Source organism: Xyrauchen texanus, chromosome 48 (assembly GCF_025860055.1).
Source record: "Xyrauchen texanus isolate HMW12.3.18 chromosome 48, RBS_HiC_50CHRs, whole genome shotgun sequence".
In the NCBI taxonomy this organism is placed as follows: domain Eukaryota; kingdom Metazoa; phylum Chordata; class Actinopteri; order Cypriniformes; family Catostomidae; genus Xyrauchen; species Xyrauchen texanus.
Window position 1 is genome coordinate 22,237,902 of NC_068323.1, and position 20,644 is coordinate 22,258,545.

The 20,644-nt window shown below is 36.4% G+C and overlaps 1 protein-coding gene across 2 annotated transcripts in view; it reads right to left on the minus strand.

Annotated features, from left to right (window-relative positions):
* Window positions 1–229: 229 nt before the first annotated feature.
* Window positions 230–20,644, minus strand: part of rubcn (rubicon autophagy regulator) — a 29,818-nt gene continuing 9,403 nt past the window's right edge. Inside the window, exons 7-21 of one of the 2 annotated variants that reach the window (XM_052121317.1) lie at window positions 19,122–19,511; window positions 15,353–15,448; window positions 13,985–14,100; window positions 13,702–13,897; window positions 13,080–13,184; window positions 10,762–10,836; window positions 8,435–8,495; window positions 7,743–7,875; window positions 6,855–7,000; window positions 6,700–6,764; window positions 5,785–6,023; window positions 3,431–3,492; window positions 3,198–3,351; window positions 2,938–3,031; window positions 230–2,848 (exon numbers count right to left, since the gene is read on the minus strand). In XM_052121317.1, coding sequence (XP_051977277.1) covers window positions 2,700–2,848; window positions 2,938–3,031; window positions 3,198–3,351; window positions 3,431–3,492; window positions 5,785–6,023; window positions 6,700–6,764; window positions 6,855–7,000; window positions 7,743–7,875; window positions 8,435–8,495; window positions 10,762–10,836; window positions 13,080–13,184; window positions 13,702–13,897; window positions 13,985–14,100; window positions 15,353–15,448; window positions 19,122–19,511 — 2,081 coding nt within the window. In that variant the 3' untranslated portion in view covers window positions 230–2,699. The remainder of the gene's footprint in view (window positions 2,849–2,937; window positions 3,032–3,197; window positions 3,352–3,430; window positions 3,493–5,784; window positions 6,024–6,699; window positions 6,765–6,854; window positions 7,001–7,742; window positions 7,876–8,434; window positions 8,496–10,761; window positions 10,837–13,079; window positions 13,185–13,701; window positions 13,898–13,984; window positions 14,101–15,352; window positions 15,449–19,121; window positions 19,512–20,644) is intronic. The other variant, XM_052121318.1, reaches the window with a different exon arrangement.

The following is a 20,644-nucleotide window of genomic DNA, read 5'->3' on the forward strand; positions in this document are numbered from 1 at the left end:
TCGACCTAATAATTGTTTACATGTAGTTGACTCTCATTAAACTGGGATAGGAGTAGTGTATTCATCATAAATTAAACACATCAGCTATAACAAGAAATCAAATGATTTTTAAATGCAAACAACATGAACAGAAAGATTCCTCACTACCATAAATGTGTATGGTAAACTAACGAATGACAGCAATAACGATTTCAAAACAGGAAAACAATTTAAAAATCTTTAATCGTCAGTTACATATTCATAACAATAAGAAATTATGTTATGTACATTTTTCAAATAGTGCACTTTATCTCATCAAAACCCCCTGAATAAAAAAGGCAATTCAGTAATTTAGCAACAATACACTCAAGTAGACAGATCATCAGCAGGATTAAAGGAAAAGAGTTCTAAACTTAATATTATCTCTCATAAGCAGCCACATCAAAGCAAGTGTTTCCATTCATTCAATCTCACATACTTAAGGTCAGTGCATTCAAGTTATTAATGATTGTGAATGAAAAGTACATGGTTGTTATTGCTTCAAATATACTCACAGCAGCAGACAAATGGGGTTTTATGTTCAATCTTTCTCCTACAACGTGATCCATATCCATTAACAGCTAAAACTAACTTGTTCAAAATGATGTAGTGCATTATATTACAACTTAATAAACTCTTTTAAGCAAATAACACTTTGGTACAATTGTCTTTTTACACACGTACCTTCATTGGTCAGATATGTGCATCAAGGCCGCTGTTCAAAGATCATTTGAGATTCATTGTGAGATGTTGGAACTTTTCCAGTTCAAACAGACATTAATACAATTCTCGACCACACAAACATCATGAAACTAGTGCAAATTAAATAAAAGACAGTTTGTGTAAGAAAAGATCAGGAAACTATACAAACAAAGTGCCTTTTTTGTAGGTGCAAAATGTTATAAGACCTAAAATTGGGCCTTATTTGTGAAACAAAAGCAAATTTCTGCATAAATGGTTCGTTATAGCATTATTTACACACATTTCTGTATAAATTGCTCGTTAAAGCATAAACAAGAACAAATTTCAGTGTAAATCCTTTATAAAACAATTTTTACAGTACGTAAATTGATGCACTCAATTCAAAGCGGCAATTTATGCAAAAATGATATTACAATCAAGCAGAACGAATATCTGTGTAAACGTCATAAAACCAAAACATTTATGTAAGAATGGTTTTACGAGCAAGCAGAATGAATTTCAGCATAAATGTTAAAGCATTCTTACATAAATTGTACCTCATCAGTGAAACACAAGCACACACTTCTAAATAAAGCTTACATAAAACTATTCTTACGCAAATTGTTCAATTCGATTCAAAACTACAATTTACGCAGTAATGGTTTTACGAACAGGCAGAACACATATTTATTTAAATAGTTCTTAGAAACAGTTAATGCAAAATTGTTTACTAGAACAGGAAAAATATTTCTGTGTAAATTGTTCGTTAACGTTCTTACATAAATTGTACCTCCTTTGTGAAATACGGGCACAAATGTCTGTTTAAATCCTTCAAAAAGTCATTCAAGGGACAATTTACGCAAGAATTGTTTTATGAATGAGCAGAACGAATCTGTCCAAAACAAAATAGCACAAAAAATGGTTTTATTAATGAGCAGAACAAATTCCTGTAAAATAATATATAAAACCAAAACAATCGAAATAGTTTTATGAAGGAGAAGGAACGAATTTGTGTGTAATGCAATGGTGTTACGAATAATCGAACCTAAATTTGTTTTGCTTCCTTTTCACAAACGAGGATAATTGTCAGATTCAATACGACAATTTACGTAACAATGGTTTTACGAACAAACAGAATTCATTTCTGCGTAAACCGTTCATAAAACAAAAACATTTTCTGTAAGAATGGTTTCACATGCACAAAGAATATTTGTGTAAATGATTCGTAAAATCGAAATTTACCCAAGAGTTGATTTATAAACGAGCAGAGTGAATCTTTGTCTAAATCGTTCAGAAGTTTATGGGAGAATGGTTTTATTAACAAGCAGAGTTAAATTAAATGGTCTTACGAATAATTTATCTAAATTTGTTTTGCTTTTGTTTTACGGTTGCATTCAATATTCAATTTCCGCAAGAATGGTTTTACAAACGATTTACACAAATCCATTCTGCTCATGTTTTATAAATGAGGCAAATTATCTTGTAGCTTTTCAAAATAATAATTTGGGCCTGGCACTTCGAGAAACCTCTCGAGAAAAAAACGCTTGTTTGTGCAAGACCACCTGTTTTGAGTTCAGCTGCCGTTCTCAAAATCTAGTTGTCACAAGCCAACAGTCATTAAATAGGCACATGACAGTAATGTTAATACTAATAAATATAAACAACAAGAGGTGGATACTTTAAAAAAAACATGACTGATTTGATAAACACATTAAAGTTTACTCGACACAAGACTTGCCACCCTCTTGATTAAAACAAAGTGGCTTTTTATGGGTGGAGACTGAACTGAGGCAACAAAAAAATATGGCAAATCGAAAAATAAATGCAGTTTCACACTTGAACATGGCAATCCTTAAAAAGAAAAAGCTTATTATTTGCAGTTTAAAACTATTATTTGCTGTTAAGTCATTATGCTGCACAGTAGGGCTTTTAAAGCAGCTTATTTGGGACGGGAATCAGTCATACATTCACTATTCTGTTGGGCTGTCATGGGGTTATTTCTATGTGCCACTTGCCTCCTCCTCTTTTCTGTCCTCCAGCTCTTCCATGTTCTTGCGCGCCATCCGCTCCCTCCTCTTGGCCAGTCTCAGACAACGAGGACACTCCCTCCCACTCTTAAAGCAGGTCTTATGATAGCACGCATGACAATCTGCAAAACAACAAACGCCGATTTGTGTTACAACCATTTCAACAGAAAAAACACACAAGCACGACTCTACGACAGAATCTCAGTCTCACCTTCACAGCGCAGGCATTTGTTCAGCTCGTAGGGGAAGAAAATGTCTTTGTCATTTCCACAGAACTCACATATGAAGCCCTTGGCCTGGCAAAGCTGTAAGAGAACAAAACAATACAGCAAAAGTTGAACTAACAAGAGATGAATACAGTAGAACCAGATTATCTAGAACAGATAAAGTGTAAAACTGATTAAATATCAATTCCCCATTTTAAACGCATTTGGAAGTGGAGCTTTGGATGTGATTGGATGTAATTCTCACCACACAGTCGGAGACGTGACTGGAGCCGAGACGGAGCAGATCTCGCAGTTTTGGTGCCAGACTGCCACTGCGTACAGCAGTGAGGTCATCGAGAGAGAAGAGGTGCAGATCTTCAGTCAGATGTCCAGGAAGTGTGTCAAACTGATCTAAAACCCTGTCAACAGAAAGAGGATTTTAATGCAATGACTGCGAGCATCATAAAGTATAAATCTATAAATAAAAATAAATCTTACTCTTTAGCCAAACGGCACGTTTTTAAGAGGTTCTTCATGTGGTTTAGCTGTTCTCTCAATGCCTGCAACAGAAAGTGTCAGTTCATTCTAAAGGAGCTGTGAAATGAAAATACAAATAAAATATCCTTATAATTAAATCATATATATGAGACCAGGGAGGACCAGGGAGTGTTGTAAAACCATCAGTTTGCAGAAAATGTTTTAAGTATGAAAAAGTATAAAGGTTTAGAGATTTACAGCCCAAATAAATATTTTAGGAAAGAAAGTTCAATTTCACACTTGCTTTATTATTTGATTTGCTATTGAGTTTATAAATGTTAAGTGACACAACCAACCAAGTTATATAAGTCAAAACAAAATGTGTTACAACACTCTCCCTATATACTTAATACCAGAGGTGTTCAACTCTGTACCTAGGGACTCACAACACTGCTCGTAAGTCTCCCTTAGCAGACAAACCCAGTTTAGGTCATGGAGCCACTGCAAATGAGCTGAGAATTTGAATCAGGTGTATTAAGTAAAGCTGCGTACACACTGCCAGCAACATCGAGCGAAACAGCAACACCATCCCATTCATTTTCAATGAGAGCACAGCGACATCCGGCGACACGAGCTGTCGTGACCATTGGCGACCAGATGTGGGCGTGTCCAGCGACGCGACAAAGTTGAGACAAGTTTAACTTTATTCAAATGAAGAGCGACTTACGGAAGCAACAGCCAATACGAGAGAAGACGGTAGAGTTCACGTGATCCTTCTCTCTCTCTCTCAGCTCCTGCAGTAATCAGGGGAGCAGCTCATCAAACTGGGTCCTGTCAAGCCTGGAACAGTCAAAGTACTGCTGGAACCGGACTTCATCCACCTGCATCTCCTGCACCAGCCGGTGGTAATCACCGTGCTGAATCAGAGATTGAAAGGTTTTGTGGACCCAGACAGACCGGCGTTTGCGTTTTCACCGCAGATAAACAACCGCTATGGCAAAGAGCAGCACCTTGTTTCTCGTTCATCTTTGATATAAAGTATTTTATGTACTGATTCCATTTATATTTAGTCTTTTCCCTCCAAAATGTTTGTTTTTAGCAGCAAGAAAACTGATGCGCTGTCAACAGCAATGGAATGGCATTCGTGAATGTCATTTATAAACGTTACTAGGCAACCAGTAGTGGGAATGCCCACTAGCGACCTAACCTCCCAGCCACTAGTGACCTGCAGCGACAAAGTCGCTGGCAGTGTGAACGCAGCTTAAGGGTGATATCCAAAATATGCAGTGCTGTGGGTCCCCAGGAACAGAGTTGAAGACCTCTGCTGTATAATATTTAAATGGATTGTTACAGCAAACAAAGGTTCCTTTTTACTAGTGGTTGACCAATATAGGTTTTTAATGGCTGATGCAGATACCAATTTAGACAGCAGGATGGCCGATATAACTGCCGACAAACATAATACAATTTAACAACAGCAAATCAGATGTACACAACATTTTAAAAGTGAAACAAACTCTTATTTTACGCAATCGTTACTCGAATTTGCGTAAACTAGAAAAGAAAAATCCTTGAAAACAAAGTTTTGACTACTGACAAATCTATTGCTAGACTGTGGAACTGACATAAGGGAAAGATGATACTTCTGTTAATCATCTAAGTGAACTACCAAAATGGCCAGATGTATCGGTCTATCACTATTGTCTTCAACATTTAAAGAAAAAAACATCTTTATTGATGATCTTGCGATTTATGTGTCCATTTTTAAAGCGGAATGAAAATGTGTTTAGTCACGGTCACGTCCAAATTTTGCGGGGTGAAGAAGGCACGGAGGATGATAAGAGAGCATGAAACCTGCAAAAATTCCTTGCCAAGCAGCATCTTTAATGCTGCATTCTATAATCTGGGTTATAAAAGGAACTCACCTCAAAAAAGGATTTCTTCATCCATTGTGAATTTTTAAAGTAGCTATGTACAAAGCACTGCCCATACATCAGGCACTACCAAACCAAGCAGCTTCGACTATTGGTCAAATTTCCAATTTCAAAGTTCACTAAACTTGAAGCACTTCACAAACTTTGCGTAGGGATATATGTAGGGATATATGGCGGACTGGCCATCAGGAAAACTAGGTGGGCCTGTGGGACAGCCGCAAAATGGGCTGAATAAGCTGAAATGAGCCGTCGCGTTATGCAGAATGGGCCACAAAATGGCGCCGCGATATACCGAAGGGGGCTGCGGTATACAGAAAAGGACAGCGAACCCCCCCCCCTTCGCCGTGCAAAGGCAAATGTGACCGAGCCTTTAATTTAGTTGAAGGAGAAAAAAGAATGTATACAATGTTCATGAGAGACAAATTCAAGAGTGTAACATACTCGCACTATATCCAGAGCTTTGACCTTCTTGTAAAGGCCGCTGTTGATGTCGTTTGGGTTGAAGAGAGGATCTCCTGCAATCTTGGCCAGCAAGTCTCGGGCAAAGTTGCTGACGTAGCTTTTACTGAAGTCCCACTTCCTGAGGATCTTTCCTGGCACAACGGCCTGTGTATTCTCATGACAACACTGGCAGAAGTACCGGCCCAGATACTCACAGTACCGCAGCCTCTTTATGTAGTCTATTACAAAGAGAAATTAATAGTAAGTAACCAAAGCCCAAAGTTTCAAGTAATCTGAATGGCATTTTTATTAAGCATATTTACAACACCATTATATGGAATACTAAATTTCAGACTGGTCAATTGCAGCATTGAGCAGTGAAATATTTTTAATCGTATATTTGATCATTGACCCAGGCAACCAGTTTCCTGTAGACTATAGAAAAAATAACTTTGATTGCAGATTATTAATAATATATAGATTGATGCTGTAATATTGCCGCAATGCTCATCTTTAGGCGCATTCTTTGCTAGGCCCACAACTTTCTACGTTGTAACAGACTATGACAGACTATAACTCTAGAATTAATAAAGATATCTTAATATCCTTTTACATTCTGCTTCAGAACAAACTTTACATTTTGTATCTTTATTGTCTCTTAAGGCCCTATATTGTAAAATATTGGTCTCTCAATGTGGATCCATCCAGAAATTGTTAAATGTTACCTATTATGTCAACATACGTTAATGTATATTTGTTTGTATTCATTTGTTTTAGCAGTTGTGTAAGAAGTGTAATAATGCACAGTCAGATCCTCCTTTCATTACAAGTTCAGCCTGTCAGGGTTTCATTTTCAATAATGACAGGATGATTGTACATTATCCCTTACATGTTGAATCTATATGTGTTTTGTACCTGGATCAATGCGAATGCCGCATCCAGCACAGCGGTAGTTCTGCTTAGCCACCACAACTTTCCTCCTTTTTAAACAAATGCAAAGACAAGTTATAGAATCATGTGAATAAAGGAACAAGTCTGCAAATGAAACACATAAACAGTGAAGGTCTCACTTTGGAGGAGGGTGAATATTGAAGATGATCTGGGGTCTTGGAGGAGCCCACTCCAAATTTCCACGAACTCGGATACGTAGTTTGTAAATGTCTGCGTGTTCGCCATCATCAGGTGATATAGGTAGAGAATCTGGTATTGGTAGAAGCTTTAAGATAAATAACAAAAAACAATTGTCAAATTAAATGCAAAAGTGTAGACATTTTCATCAAACTTTAATGATTAATAACAAACCAATATTTGCCAATATATTGAGATTATTGGCATCAGTAATTAAAAAACCCCAGCAGTTGATGACTAAGCCAGAAAAATACTCTAAACAAGTATGCAAATGCAAAATGAACAATAATAAATAGAAATGAACAGCAATGGACTGTGAAAACTCAGACTTTGTTCTTTGTGCATGTGTGTGTTGTGTTCTGCGTTCTGGCTGTGTTAGTTTCTGTGTGTGTGTGTGTGTGTGTTATGGTCTTACCCCTATATTTATGTTTGTGTGTGTTCTGCATTGTGGCCGATTTATAGATTTTATTCGAAAATAAAAAAAAAATTGCTCTGTGTTATGGTGTCATCAGTTCATTTGTGTACAACTGTGTGCATGTGTTTTGTATTTTTTTGTAGCATGTTTTATAGTCACACCCCATAATTTCTGTGAATTTGTTCTGCATTGTGTCTGATTTATATATTGTATTTGATTAAAAAAAAATACAAAAAATAACACCACTTGAGGCAATGCTGAGAATCCAACGCATACTTGTGTTGCGTTCTGCACACCGGCACATTTTGGAACGCAATGAAGTATGAAATCAAGCTTACGTAGCTTTAAGCTTTTGCATCCATGTAATTGCGTAGAGTATGTTTCAGGCTTAAGGATACAAATACAGGAGTGTTACCTTTTGAGGAGCATCATGTTCTGGAACCAGCCAGTCGAGTTCTGAGGCGGCGGGCAGCTGCATGCCCTCAAACTGTCTGAGGAGACCCATGGCCACAGATTCTGCTGAGTTGGACTGTAGCATGGATGGAGAGCTGTGCAGTGAAATAATACTGTGATTCACCACTATTCATTCTTAAACATGATAAATCACAGTTTTGTAAAGTTTTAGAAGGAAAACGATGTTCAACAGGAGAACTAAATTCAGGTTTCTAGAACATTAGGACTACAATTTTTAAAGAAAATATGAGTGGCGCTTGCCTGTGCAGAACTCTGCACAGGTGTTGTGGATGGTTGCCAGGGTGTTGCAATGTGGTTTCTAAGGTGTTCTGAGTGGTTACTAGGGTGTTATTATTGCCTACTGGCCGAGGTGCCAAAAGAGCCATTTTCTTTTCTACAGTATATTCTATTCTGGTACTAGATATGCCTCAGGTTCCTCCTTCAATAAAAATCTATTATTTTATTTTTTTAAATTTTAGCACACCTCTCCACAACATGCAACACAATTTTAAGTATCATTCAATTCCATAGCACAAACATGCGGGATGAGTTATGTGCTGAAGATCAAATCCCTCACGATTTGACAATGACGTCCAAACAAAAGGACAATAAAAATACTGTATATTCCATTACATCCATTTGAACAATACTTACATGGACTCTGAGCTGAGGAAGGATCTACTGTTAGATGTTGCCCTGCGTTTGATATCTGCATCTGTTTGAAATGGGAAAAAAAGTTAGCTAATGGACCATTAACATCAATAAGGATAGCTATATACTAGTGACAGACCAAGAAATCAACCAGGCCAGTTCAAACCATGTGCCATTTTAAGATTATTGTCATTAGCCAAAAACTGTCCCCACTTCATTGTTTAATTGTTAGCTTTGCATTATGCCAGTTCCAAAATCTTTTAAGGGATAATTCAAATTTTTTGTTTTGATTTTTTATTTCATACAGACCCAGCAATTTTGGGATACATTTTGAATTATTTCAAACAGTTTTGCACATGTTTCTGGTATCATTCAATTGTATTACTTCATAACCACTAGTATAGTGGACATGAAGGCACCAAGAATGAATGTTTGATGGTTATATACAGTGTAAGTCTGTGCATATACTAGTATGTAGTGTGTATAGTTTAGAGCACACATATGCATTATATAGTGTGTATAGTTTAGAGCACACATATGCATTATATAGTGTGTATAGTTTAGAGCACACATATGCATTATATAGTGTGTATAGTTTAGAGCACACATATGCATTATATAGTGTGTATAGTTTAGAGCACACATACGCATTATATAGTGTGTATAGTTTAGAGCACACATATGCAGTATATAGTGTAAATAAAGGTTTAGCTAAATCTAAAATATTTCTTTTTTAATTCATGAGTGTGCATTTGCATTGAATTTGCCACACCCACAGTATGTTAAAATTGGAATGTGAACTGGAATTACAGTTAGAGGAATTTACTGAATTGTAATTCAAAGAAATTCAACACATGAATATAATTAGTCCATTAGTACATTTTGCTACACAGCATAAACAATCATTAATCATCAATTAATGAAATCACAATTAATTAATTTAGTACTAATTATGCCAATTTATTCCCTGCATTTTTATGAAATTATTACAGATATTTCTCCAACTCCAATACTGTTAATATTTTGTTACATTTATAAAAATAAATTCTGACGGCGGTCACGTGACACCATGAGAAGAGCAGACGTGTAAACAGCGAGCTCTGTGCAATTTGCTAGTTTTTATTATGATTTTCATGTTATAATCCGGTGAGATTCGATACAACCAGCAACATTATGTAGATATTAAAAGATACTTACGAGCTCAAGTTGAGAGAGAGAGAGAGAGAGAGAGAGAGAGAGAGAGAGAGAGAGAGACGCACACAGCCTTGCATGTGTGTCTGTGTTTATGTTTGTTTAAGTTAAGTTTGATATTAAAACTTTATGTTAACTGTTCAGCTGGTTCCCGCCTCGTCCTTGCCCAACCTTTAACTGTTACAAATTTACGCAATTAATCACGTCCCCCGATTTATGTATAGATTAATTTGGGTGTATAGGTTTTTATTTAGTTTAATAGATTTCTATAGATGGCATTTTTGTTGTGTGAATGATAACATATTTACAAGTGCAATGTATTATTAAAAACTGCACTTATACAATATGAATTTCTTTCATTGCATTTTCAATTCCTTAAATGTAATTTCAAATTACAATTCAGAGTCCTGTCTGCAACCTCAATTAAATTTAGGATTTTAACTGAAATTCAAAAGGGACCTTCAAATAAATTTAAAATGGCACACAAACCTGTTGTATATGTAGTGCTCATTGTTAATGTGTGCTGAGGTTTAAAATAAGGCCTGACTCAAAAGCAAAAAAGCTAAACTGGCTTTAATCGGCTAATGAAACTTGTTTGTTTACCAGAGCAGACAAATGCCCTTTGTCTTATCACTACACAAAACAACAGTGAAGATGGAGAGATGATCAATGGCATGAGCAAAGTATAAAGGCAAGATTAGAAAACTGTACACTTATATAATTAGGTAATTAAAGAGGATTAGAGCCATTTTCAATGCTTTTGAGTCACACCTCTGATTATGCATGAAGCAGTGCTAATGATTGTGGGATTAGTAGGCAACACCCAAAATAAAACACAGAAAGGTACAAAAAGGATTATAAATGGACACAGCCCCAAGTAAAATGACATACTGCATGTGATGTGAAGGTGTGGATGAACAAGCAAAGCCAAGGAAAAAGCAGTAAAAGCCAATCGCCCGCTGCTCTAAAACTCTAAAATATCAGCTAAAATCAAGCAACCTCATCCCATCCCATCCCAACCCACAACCTAAGAACACATCATGCTCATTTAAAATGGTCTATCAGACACATAAGCAGGCAGCATAGCTCTAAGATTGGAGACATGGCTTCCCTTTGGTCCCCCTGTCTGTCTCTGGTACCTGAAAAAAGGGACGCTAGAGACAGAGACAGGCCGTTCTGAGACACCGCCAGCAGGGACTGGCCATCACTGTCATCTGAGACACAAAGATGTGAGGTCAGGTCCAAATCAACCAATAAACACAAAATCCATTATTACACAGTCATTTCCCTAACCGTAGTCACACTGGTCTCTTGTCCCCGGTCTGACAGTGCACATTATTCTCAAGAATAAACTAAATTCATCAAAATAAAGATTTATTCCAAACAAAAAATAAATCTTTCTTTCTCCAAAACCAATGCCATGTGGGCAGGGAAAAATAACATTAACCAATAATAATGCATAGCCAAACATGTTTTATCCTATAGCGATCCAATCAAAAACTCCAGTTATGACTGGGGGATACAATATATTTGCTAAGATTATATTGCTGATAAAATTAAGCATAAATCACCTTACAGAGCTTTTTATGTGGCCAGTGAAGTTTGTTTCCAGAAAAACAGAAGATTAGCTTTGCGCCACATCCTTGTCTTGTGACTTTAGAGCATTACGGCCAACAAAATATATAGGGTGTGTAAAGTATATAAATGACAAATGTCTTTGGAGGGGAAAAAAGAAAAGAGCATGCTGAATTGCACTAATTGAAAATTAAACACATTGCATTAAGAGTGCTTGCATTTGTTGGAGATACGATATCATATGGTTGTATATTTAAGCTGTGAATATTTCAAATTAAAACAGTTTGCACAAAATTTCATAAACTCCAAAGTTAATTTCTAATATATAAGATTTCTTATTCTACAAGTAATGTTCGGTCCATTATATTTCACTTTGCAAATTCGCCTCTTAAATGTCAGTGTTTCAAATTTGTTGTGGATATGATCCAGATTTGAATAGAGCATGCTCACAAGGGTCATAGAATGAACAACTGTCTATGAGTAACATGTAAAGACCGCAGTAAAGATAGTTTGCGATTTGAAATTCAGACTTCATTTGGCTATAAATCCGCTATGCGCTGTGATAGACGTAAATAATGTTGCATTTTATTCTTCAAGATTTGAGAATTCGGATGACATCATCCTCCTCTCCATAATCATTCATTTACATATATTTGTACATTTATATCCATCCATCCATCCATCCATTTATTTTATCTTACAGTATTTAGAGTCGCAGTGTGAACTTGAATGCATAAGCATTCTTTATTTCGAAGTGTGCTTTCTTTTCCTTTAATCTTGCATACTCCACTCTGTGACGGTTGCGAGAAGGTTCGTGTAATATGAGATGGACGCATTGGGTATTTATTTATAATGGTAATCGATTATTACATTTCGTAATCGATGCATTTTTCCATCCCTACAACACACAATCTTAACTTGTTGCTGCTAGGCTTCACCACTCGGTGGTGAAATCAGGTGTGCAAAAAAAAGCATATTTTTGTAATTATTTGTCTTTTAATATTCACATTTTAAATATACAAACGTATGAAATTGCACTCCCAAAAATGTAAGCATTTTTAATGCAATGTTTATTTTTCTCAGCATGCTTTTTTCCAACAACATTGTCTTTAATCCACTTCAATAGTATGGTCTCTAGTTCGAACCTCATTATCGAAAACAGTAATAGATTTGAGAAGTCTGATCATTTTCTTTCAAACTGTCATTTTCATAGAAATAGTTCAAAACACTGATTTAACCATTTGTTTGTGTAATTATAAGTGTTCACAGAAGTTGAAAATGTTTATCTTAAATTTGTAAACTTTCTAGTAAAAAATAAATGCAGACTTTACATTTATTACTAATTTTAACAACAATTTTACTGGAATCTACATGGAAACAATGGTGGCAAAATAAAAAATAAAAATAAAATAAATATCAGTAAATATCTATCTATCTATCCTGTGTATGTGTGTATATATATATAAGTTGGCTGTAAAAATATAATACATATTTCAAATATCTTATCTAAATTACCCAGTCTACACATTATTTCCAGCTAAATATTATGAAATGAGTCACATTTGAATGCATTGGTGAATGCTGTTTCATGATGTTTCTAATATAATATATTATTGTATAATTGCACCTGCATTGACTTTTCTGCTCTTTCCCTCTTAAACAAATAAAAATAATTGTTGTGATCCAAAGTTATAAATCAGCAGTTAAAAATGAGTGTAATCAGTTAGAAACTGGTCATATGATTTCAAACACTTTTTTCCATCACATGACAAGAGTAATGAAGGCAAGCATGAGAATGATTATATGGAATAAATGAATGCATCACAATCAAAGAACATCAACATGCATTTTCCTCCTATTCCCTGACTTCACGACATCCTACCTCTGAGCTCAATATCTTCCACTTCTCTATCTGAGCCGGAGTCAGAGGCGTGGAATGAATCTTGAGAGCTCCTCCGCGACCCGCCGCTGTCAATGGACGAGACCCCTGTGGAAACAGTGACAAAAAATGTATGGTATGTTCCATGAATAGGGTACAAAATGAAACCTGAAAACTTAAAAAAAAGTCTTTCAACAAATGGTCAGAGTAAGGAGGTGCTTAACCTTCAAGAACCTCAAGAGTTCAGACTAACTACTATTATTTTCTATTCATTTGTTAGCAAACTGTAGGAACTGATTTGAGTAATTATGTTATTTCTAGCACATATTTCTTTGACATAAAGCTTTAGAGATTGTGATGAGGAGGATGGTGTGGCAGGGCCGTGAGGATGCACACCTGGGCCTGAATTGTTCTAATCAGCCGGGAGGGGGATAAAGGCTAGCCGGAGTCGACAGTTCAAGAGATAGAGAGAGAGAGAGAGAGACACACATGGCCACTGTGTCTCTCTTGAACTGGTGACAATTCAGCATCAGGCGTGTGTCCTCACTGCCCAGCCACTCCCTCCTCCTCTTCACAGGGATACTATATATTAAAGTAGGCACTTTTGGACATGTAATTGTCTCACCACAAGAGGTCCCAGGAGGATGCAGTCGGCTGTGCCGTATCTGCTGTCTGCGCATACGTATTTTCTGTTTGAGCTGCTGGATTTCAGAGTCGCTGTCGCCCTCTTCCTCTGCTTCCTCTAACGGCCTGCGCATGTTACACTTCATCAGCTCGATGGCTGCAATCAGTGACTCTGAGATGCTGAAGTGGGCATTTTCCTGCAGCCATGAGATATTAATGAGTCATAAATAGTCATATAAGATAAGAACAATACTGGCAGTCAAGACTATCGAATATCGACTTGCCTTTTCCAGATCAGCACAGCTGCCAAAGTCCTGCTCTGACAGGTAGCTGATCAGACTCTGACCCTCAGACGGTCTGCGGAACAATCCGTCTGGCACGCTGTTGTACTGGGTGCCATCTAGATGTACACATGGAAGAAAATACTCATTTTACTGACAAATACACCATCCAATGATACCCTTGTGGTAGATATAAGTTTTATGGATAAACATAAATGAAATGAAATAAAGAAAATGTAATTAAATTCTGGAATATTTATGAAATAATTACTTCTATAAAATGGACAAAGTGTCTTTTATAGAATAACAAAATCACAATTAATATAATGAATTTCAACCAGTCTTTAGAAAGAAGAAAGAAATGGCAATAATGTCAACTTAAATTAATATCTTGATGGGGCGGCTGTGGGTCAGTTGGTAGAGTGGGTCGGCCTCTAATCGCAGGGTTGGTGGTTCGATTCCTGGCCCACATGACTCCACATGCTGAAGTGTCCTTGGGCAAGACACTGAACCCCAAGTTGCTCCCAATGGTAGGCAAGCGGCTTGAATGACAGCTCTGCCGCCATTGGTGTGTGTGTGTGTGTGTGTGTGTGTGTGTGTGTGTGTGTGTGAGAATGGGTGAATTAGTCACATTGTAAAGTGCTTTGAATATCGTTAAGTTTAAAAAGGCACTAAATAAGTGCAGACCATTTATCATTTTGGGATGTGCACAAGTAATCGACTAATGGAGTGCTAAATGGACTATTAAAATACTACTCGAATTGCCAATTTATTTTCCTATGTGCAGTTCCTTTCTGTAGCAACACTGAATTATACAATATTTTCCTCAGAATCTCTCAACAAATCTCACAGTTACAATTGAGTCATTAAGAATTGTAATTAAATGTAATGAGAACATAATTAATGCAAATTGATCATTTAAAAAGTTAGCATATTTTGAAATACTCTTGGTAACGTTTGTAAACAAAAAGTATACATTTCACGTAAGTGTCATGCCTGATATTTTTAAGTTACATTTACATTTTTAAGTAATCAATTACTCGCTTTTTGTGGCTTAGAGTACTCAACCACAAACTTACTTAATAATGTCCATCCCTAATTTAATGAATATCTTAAAAGGTAACAAGTCAACCTTTCCTTAAAAACATACATACATTTTCCTTTTAAAACTTTTAGTTTTTAACAGAACCCCCCAAGCTCCTTTGCAGTCACCTGGGCCACAGTGTGAAAACCCCTCTAAAAGACCTTTCAAATGACATCCAACAAACTTGTAATTCAGGTAGTTGTTCTAACTTGGCAGACTTTATTTTGCAACTAGTGTGGCTTTAAATGTGTTTGCATTGTGTTAGTATTAAATATGCATTCACTCACTAGACTCCATATAAAGTGAACTGTGGGAGCTGCTGTCACTGCTCTGTGGTGAGAATGGACCACAGCTCTTCGAGCACGGTGTATCCGCAACTGATTCTGAAGAAAAAGAGAAACACACAATCCAAATTATTCACAAATATATGATATAAGGATTAAGTTACCAAATGCATCTTCTTAGTTACAGGATCGGTTTCATGATAATAAACACTGATGAAAATGTCAAATTAGAATGTAAAAAATAAATAAACATTCACTGTGTCCTTCCTCTCTGCATTAGAAACCAAACTGGATCTACACAAACTATCATCATAGTGCTGGAATATTCGTCAGCACAGAAATTGCTACTTTTATTTCCATTTAAAGTCAACATGAAATCAAAATTGACCCTATTTCTTCATTCTAGCATGTTCCTGGTGTTGCTGTGAACCATTTGTCAGTGCACATTATGATGTGCTGTCATTAAAATGTAATAAATTGCTCCGCCTCTGAAACGACTTTTCTTTTTGACTGACCTCACCAAGCCCTCTTATTTTGCAACCCCTCCTATCCAATCAACTGACTACATTCTGATGTGTAATGTGTACTTGTCATGATCCAATTGATAAAATCAAATCCCATCCAAATGTTTTCCCAGTTTCACTCAGAAATGCTGAGCATAATACATTTTTCTTCCGTAATGTGAGATGTTTCATGAGGACTTTAACAGAATGGTCAAAAATGCAAAGACGACAGGAAATGAGAGGAAATCAGACCAAACTAATTGAAATATGTAATCAAATTTAAACCTGTCAATTTAAGTTCCACAATGTACACATAATAAAAGAAAAACATCAACTTTAAATGCCACAGGATAATAATTGTTTCATGGCTTGAAATCAAAAGCTGAAAAAAACATGAATGAAATGACATGAGAGAAACATGTCAAATAAAAAATAAAATCAGCACAAGTGAACCATGTGAGGGTGACAGAGATGGAGGGTTGGATAAAATGCAGCACTAAAGCACTGCAAACCTGCGACAGGGTCCTCGATAATAATGGTGATTTTCCTGTGACCCCCTCCTTCACATACAGAGAGAAGAGAGAAAGAGTTGAAGCAGAGAAAATGTGTTACCCGCACCCACAGCAAGAAAAAGAGCAGAAAAGGTACAGCAGTTAGTAGCAAGCTCTAGAAATTTACCTATATTTAACTTGATGTAATTAGAGTTTACTTTTGGGTTTTGTATTTCTTTGCATGCAGTGTTGGGTAAGCTTCTTTGAAACTGAAACCAAGCTACTGATCATTTAAAAGTTATAAATCAGCTATTTATTAAAAATAAATAAAATAGGTAATTATACACACCGATCAGCCACAACATTAAAACCACCTGCCTAATTTTGTGAAGGTCCCCCTCGTGCCACCAAAACAGCACCAACCCGCATCTCAGAATAGCATTATGAGATTATATTCTTCTCATCACAATTGTACAGCGTGGTTATCTGAGTTACTGAAGACTTTGTCAGTTCAAACCAGTTTGGCCATTCTCTGTTGATCTCTCTCATCAACAAGACATTTCCATCCACAGAACTGCCGCTCACTGGATGTTTTTTGTTCAGCAGTTACAGAAATACCAAATCACTGAGATCAAATTTTTTTCCTCATTCTGATGGTTGATGTGAACATTAACTGAAGCTCCTGACCCGCATCTGCATGATATTATGCACTGCTGCCACATGATTGGCTGATTAGATAATCACATGGATGATTGTTGGTGTCAGATGGGCTGGTTTGAATATTGCTGGGATTTTCACACACAACAGTCTCTAGAATTTACTCAGAATGGTTCAAAATGACATGAGTCAAAAAACAAAACAAAAACATCCAGTGAGCGGCAGTTCTGTGGACAGTAACGGCATGTTGATGAGAGGGATCAACAGAGAAAGTCTACGGTAACTCAGATAACCGCACCATACAATTGTGGTGAGAAGAAAAGAATGTTATTGGTGCTGTTTTGCTGGCATGAGGTGGACCAACACAATATTAGGCAGGTGGTTTTAATGTTGTGGCTGATAGGTGTATATACATTTTATATATATATATATAAAATAGCTATACAAACAAGTTTCTAACTTATTTACAAATAAATATTACAAGTTCTCGTGTGAACATGTTGAGCAACGCTCAAAGATTATGCACTACATCTATAGTTATCAGTATTTTTCCATTTTTCCTGTTGTTGTAGAGTGATTTCTAATTCACTGCAGGCTGGTGGAAGTTGGGGAGGGTAAAATGTTTGGATTTGGTATGATTTTTCTGACCCCTTCATTATTTTGATTATATTTTATTTTCATTTGAAGTGTAATTTGAATTTTGAAATATTTCTGGTTACGTTTTTCGGGTTTCGATAAATAAATGGAATTTTACTAATTCAAAATCGGCCGGTAGAAGATAAGTGCGTGCCGATACAATCACTGTTAATAGTATCCATGATTTGTTTGTCAGTAGATGAAAATTATTAATAACACTTAAATTCTCTATAATTTAACGAAGCCTATGTCCAAATCCTGAATCACATTTTCCATGTGTATAAAAGGAGTCTGTCACTGTCATAGGAATATGCCAGATATTCAATAAGAACACAGTTAATGCACAATAGAACGCAAGTCCATATTTCTATTTTTCAAATGTATTGCATACAGTCCATTTACTCGCAACTAATTATGAATGTGCTATCTTTGTTTATATCGCTGCTCCTTGACAGGGAATGGACTATATATTGCAGCATCTACAACACAGATGCTGCAATAACCGGAGAAGAACCTAAATATTAAATTGCACTTGACTTAGCCCATTAGCGTTTGCGCGTGTAATTTCACCAAACCCTCTTACACCTAGACTTAGCGCATGTTTATACAAAAATACCAAAACTTCATGGCCATGCCCATTGCGCTGAGCAATAATGCTCTTAAAATAGGGCATATTGTGAACAATCTTCGCTCAAATCCACATTTTAACTGAAAAATTAGTTTCTCAACCATTTTACGATAACTATTATTCAAATTACAGTACAAATCGAGCATTCCCAGAAGTCCCTGCATGACCCATCACATTTCATAAACTTATATGGGAATAGTTATTATTCTTCTTAATTTTGTATATCAATTATGTACATTGGGGTGTTCTGTATTATATTTGATGTAGTTTAATTAAAGTTTATTGCACTATTTTAGTGTCATATGAGTTACCCTGATGTTGTTTTGTGTATCTTCATGTGTATAAATTACTGCTCCTCGAAGGGTCACTCTGGACGACTCTTGTCATCATGTGGCCATATGTAGTCACCAAAACGTTTTAAAGTGTAAATCAGATTTTTTTTTAGTTTTAGAAGGTTAGTATATCAAGTTGATATAATCTAATAATAAAAACTTAGTGAACCATAAAATATACAGGCATCAAATTTGCATCCTGTAAAGCCTGTAACATGGTCACTGTATTTTTATGGTAATTTCTGCCAAACACAGCTGCTGATATTTTACAATAGTGGATGACTCAAATGAATTGGTTCACTGAAATGAACCATTTGAATGAACCTAGTGTGCTTAAAAGAAGCTTCATATGCTAAAATGAATCAGACTTCCCAACACTACTTGATAGAGAAGACATTACTATTGTGTGTTTGGTTATCGCTTCAGCTTGCTCATGCGTGATCAAACATCACAACATAAAAGTCAGTAAAACAAAATAGCTTTTTTTTTAGTCCTCCAGCTATCTGTTCAACTGTTTGTACGCACCATTCTTCTGTTTCTGAGTGATGCCCGTGTCGGATAGAGAGCGAATGTGGCCCCTGGAGCTCTGCCCTTTACTCTTCTGAGCTTCTGAGAAAGAGGAGCGTCGCGGTGGGGGTGGAGCCAAAGCCGTGTGGGTGGCCCCCTGAGTGCCTGTGAGTTCATTGCTCTGATTTGAGCCGGACGAATCCCGTCGTTTGTGCTTCCCCAGATTTCCGATAGCCAAATATTCTGGCCCATCATCGAGATCGGCATCCGTACAATCCCGGATCTCAGCCGAAGCAGGTGAGGCGGGTTCTGTGAAGGAGATCTGGGGGATTCCTGTGTTTGGAGGGCTCTGATTTCTTCCACCGCACACCCATGGTGCACCCTGAGCACTGCTGGACGGAGTAACATCTGAAAGGCAAACACAAAGAGCTGGCAATTGTGGGCACTTTCCACACATACTGTATATACAATATCCAATTACAATCATCTTGACAATCTGTTGAATTAAAACTCAATTTGCTGTTTTCATCAACAATTTCATATAAATTATATTAAAATATATTTCATTTTCTTGATATTTTACAAACATTAGAGTGTTGACTGCATTCATCAAGCCATTCACCCATTTCTGAAAGAAAAAAAAAATATTACACAAATCTCTCTTTCATTTATGAGAAATATACGTTCAACAAAAATCAAACCGATATTTGGTCCCAAACTTGATAGAGTATCAGCTCATTCAGGCTGAATATGCAAATACCCCATTCTGGCATTATTTATGCAGCGGTTAGCACTGTCGCCTCACAGCAAGAAGGTCGTGGGTTTAAACCCTGGTTGCCCCGGCCTTTCTGTGTGGAGTTTGCATGTTCTCCCCGTGTCTGCGTGGGTTCTCTCCGGGTACTCCGGCTTCCTCCCACCATCCAAAAGACATGCAGGCTAGGTTAATTGGTGTCTCCAAAAAAATTGCCCTAGGTGTGGATGTGGATGTGGAGGTGAGTGTGAGTGTATGTCTGTCTATGTGTGGCCCTGCGATGGACTGGCTGACCTGTCCAGGGTGTCCCCGCCTTAGCCCAATGTTAGCTGGGATAGGCTTCCAGCCCCCGCGACCCTGTACACAGGATAAGCGGTTGACGTATGGATGGATGGATGGATACTTGTATTTTATACATTTTCTCTATTTAATTTGTATGTTTATCAAATCAGGCTAAATCATATTTTGTATTATTTAATTTATTTAATACAGTATTTAATGATTACATTTAATTTATTTTTAATTTATACCTTTATTTTATAAATTATATAAATATTTTATACATTTCTCTATTGAATTGAAATGTTTATTAAATCAGGATAAACTGATGTTTAATCACGCTAAATCTGCAACCACATAACACATTATGTCATATTAGGTATTTTTGTATTAATTCATTATTTTATTAATTTAAAACTTTTAATTTAATTGCATTTTAATTATTGTTAATTTATAAATTTATTTATAAATTATACAAATATTTTATACATTTCTGTACTGAATTTAAATG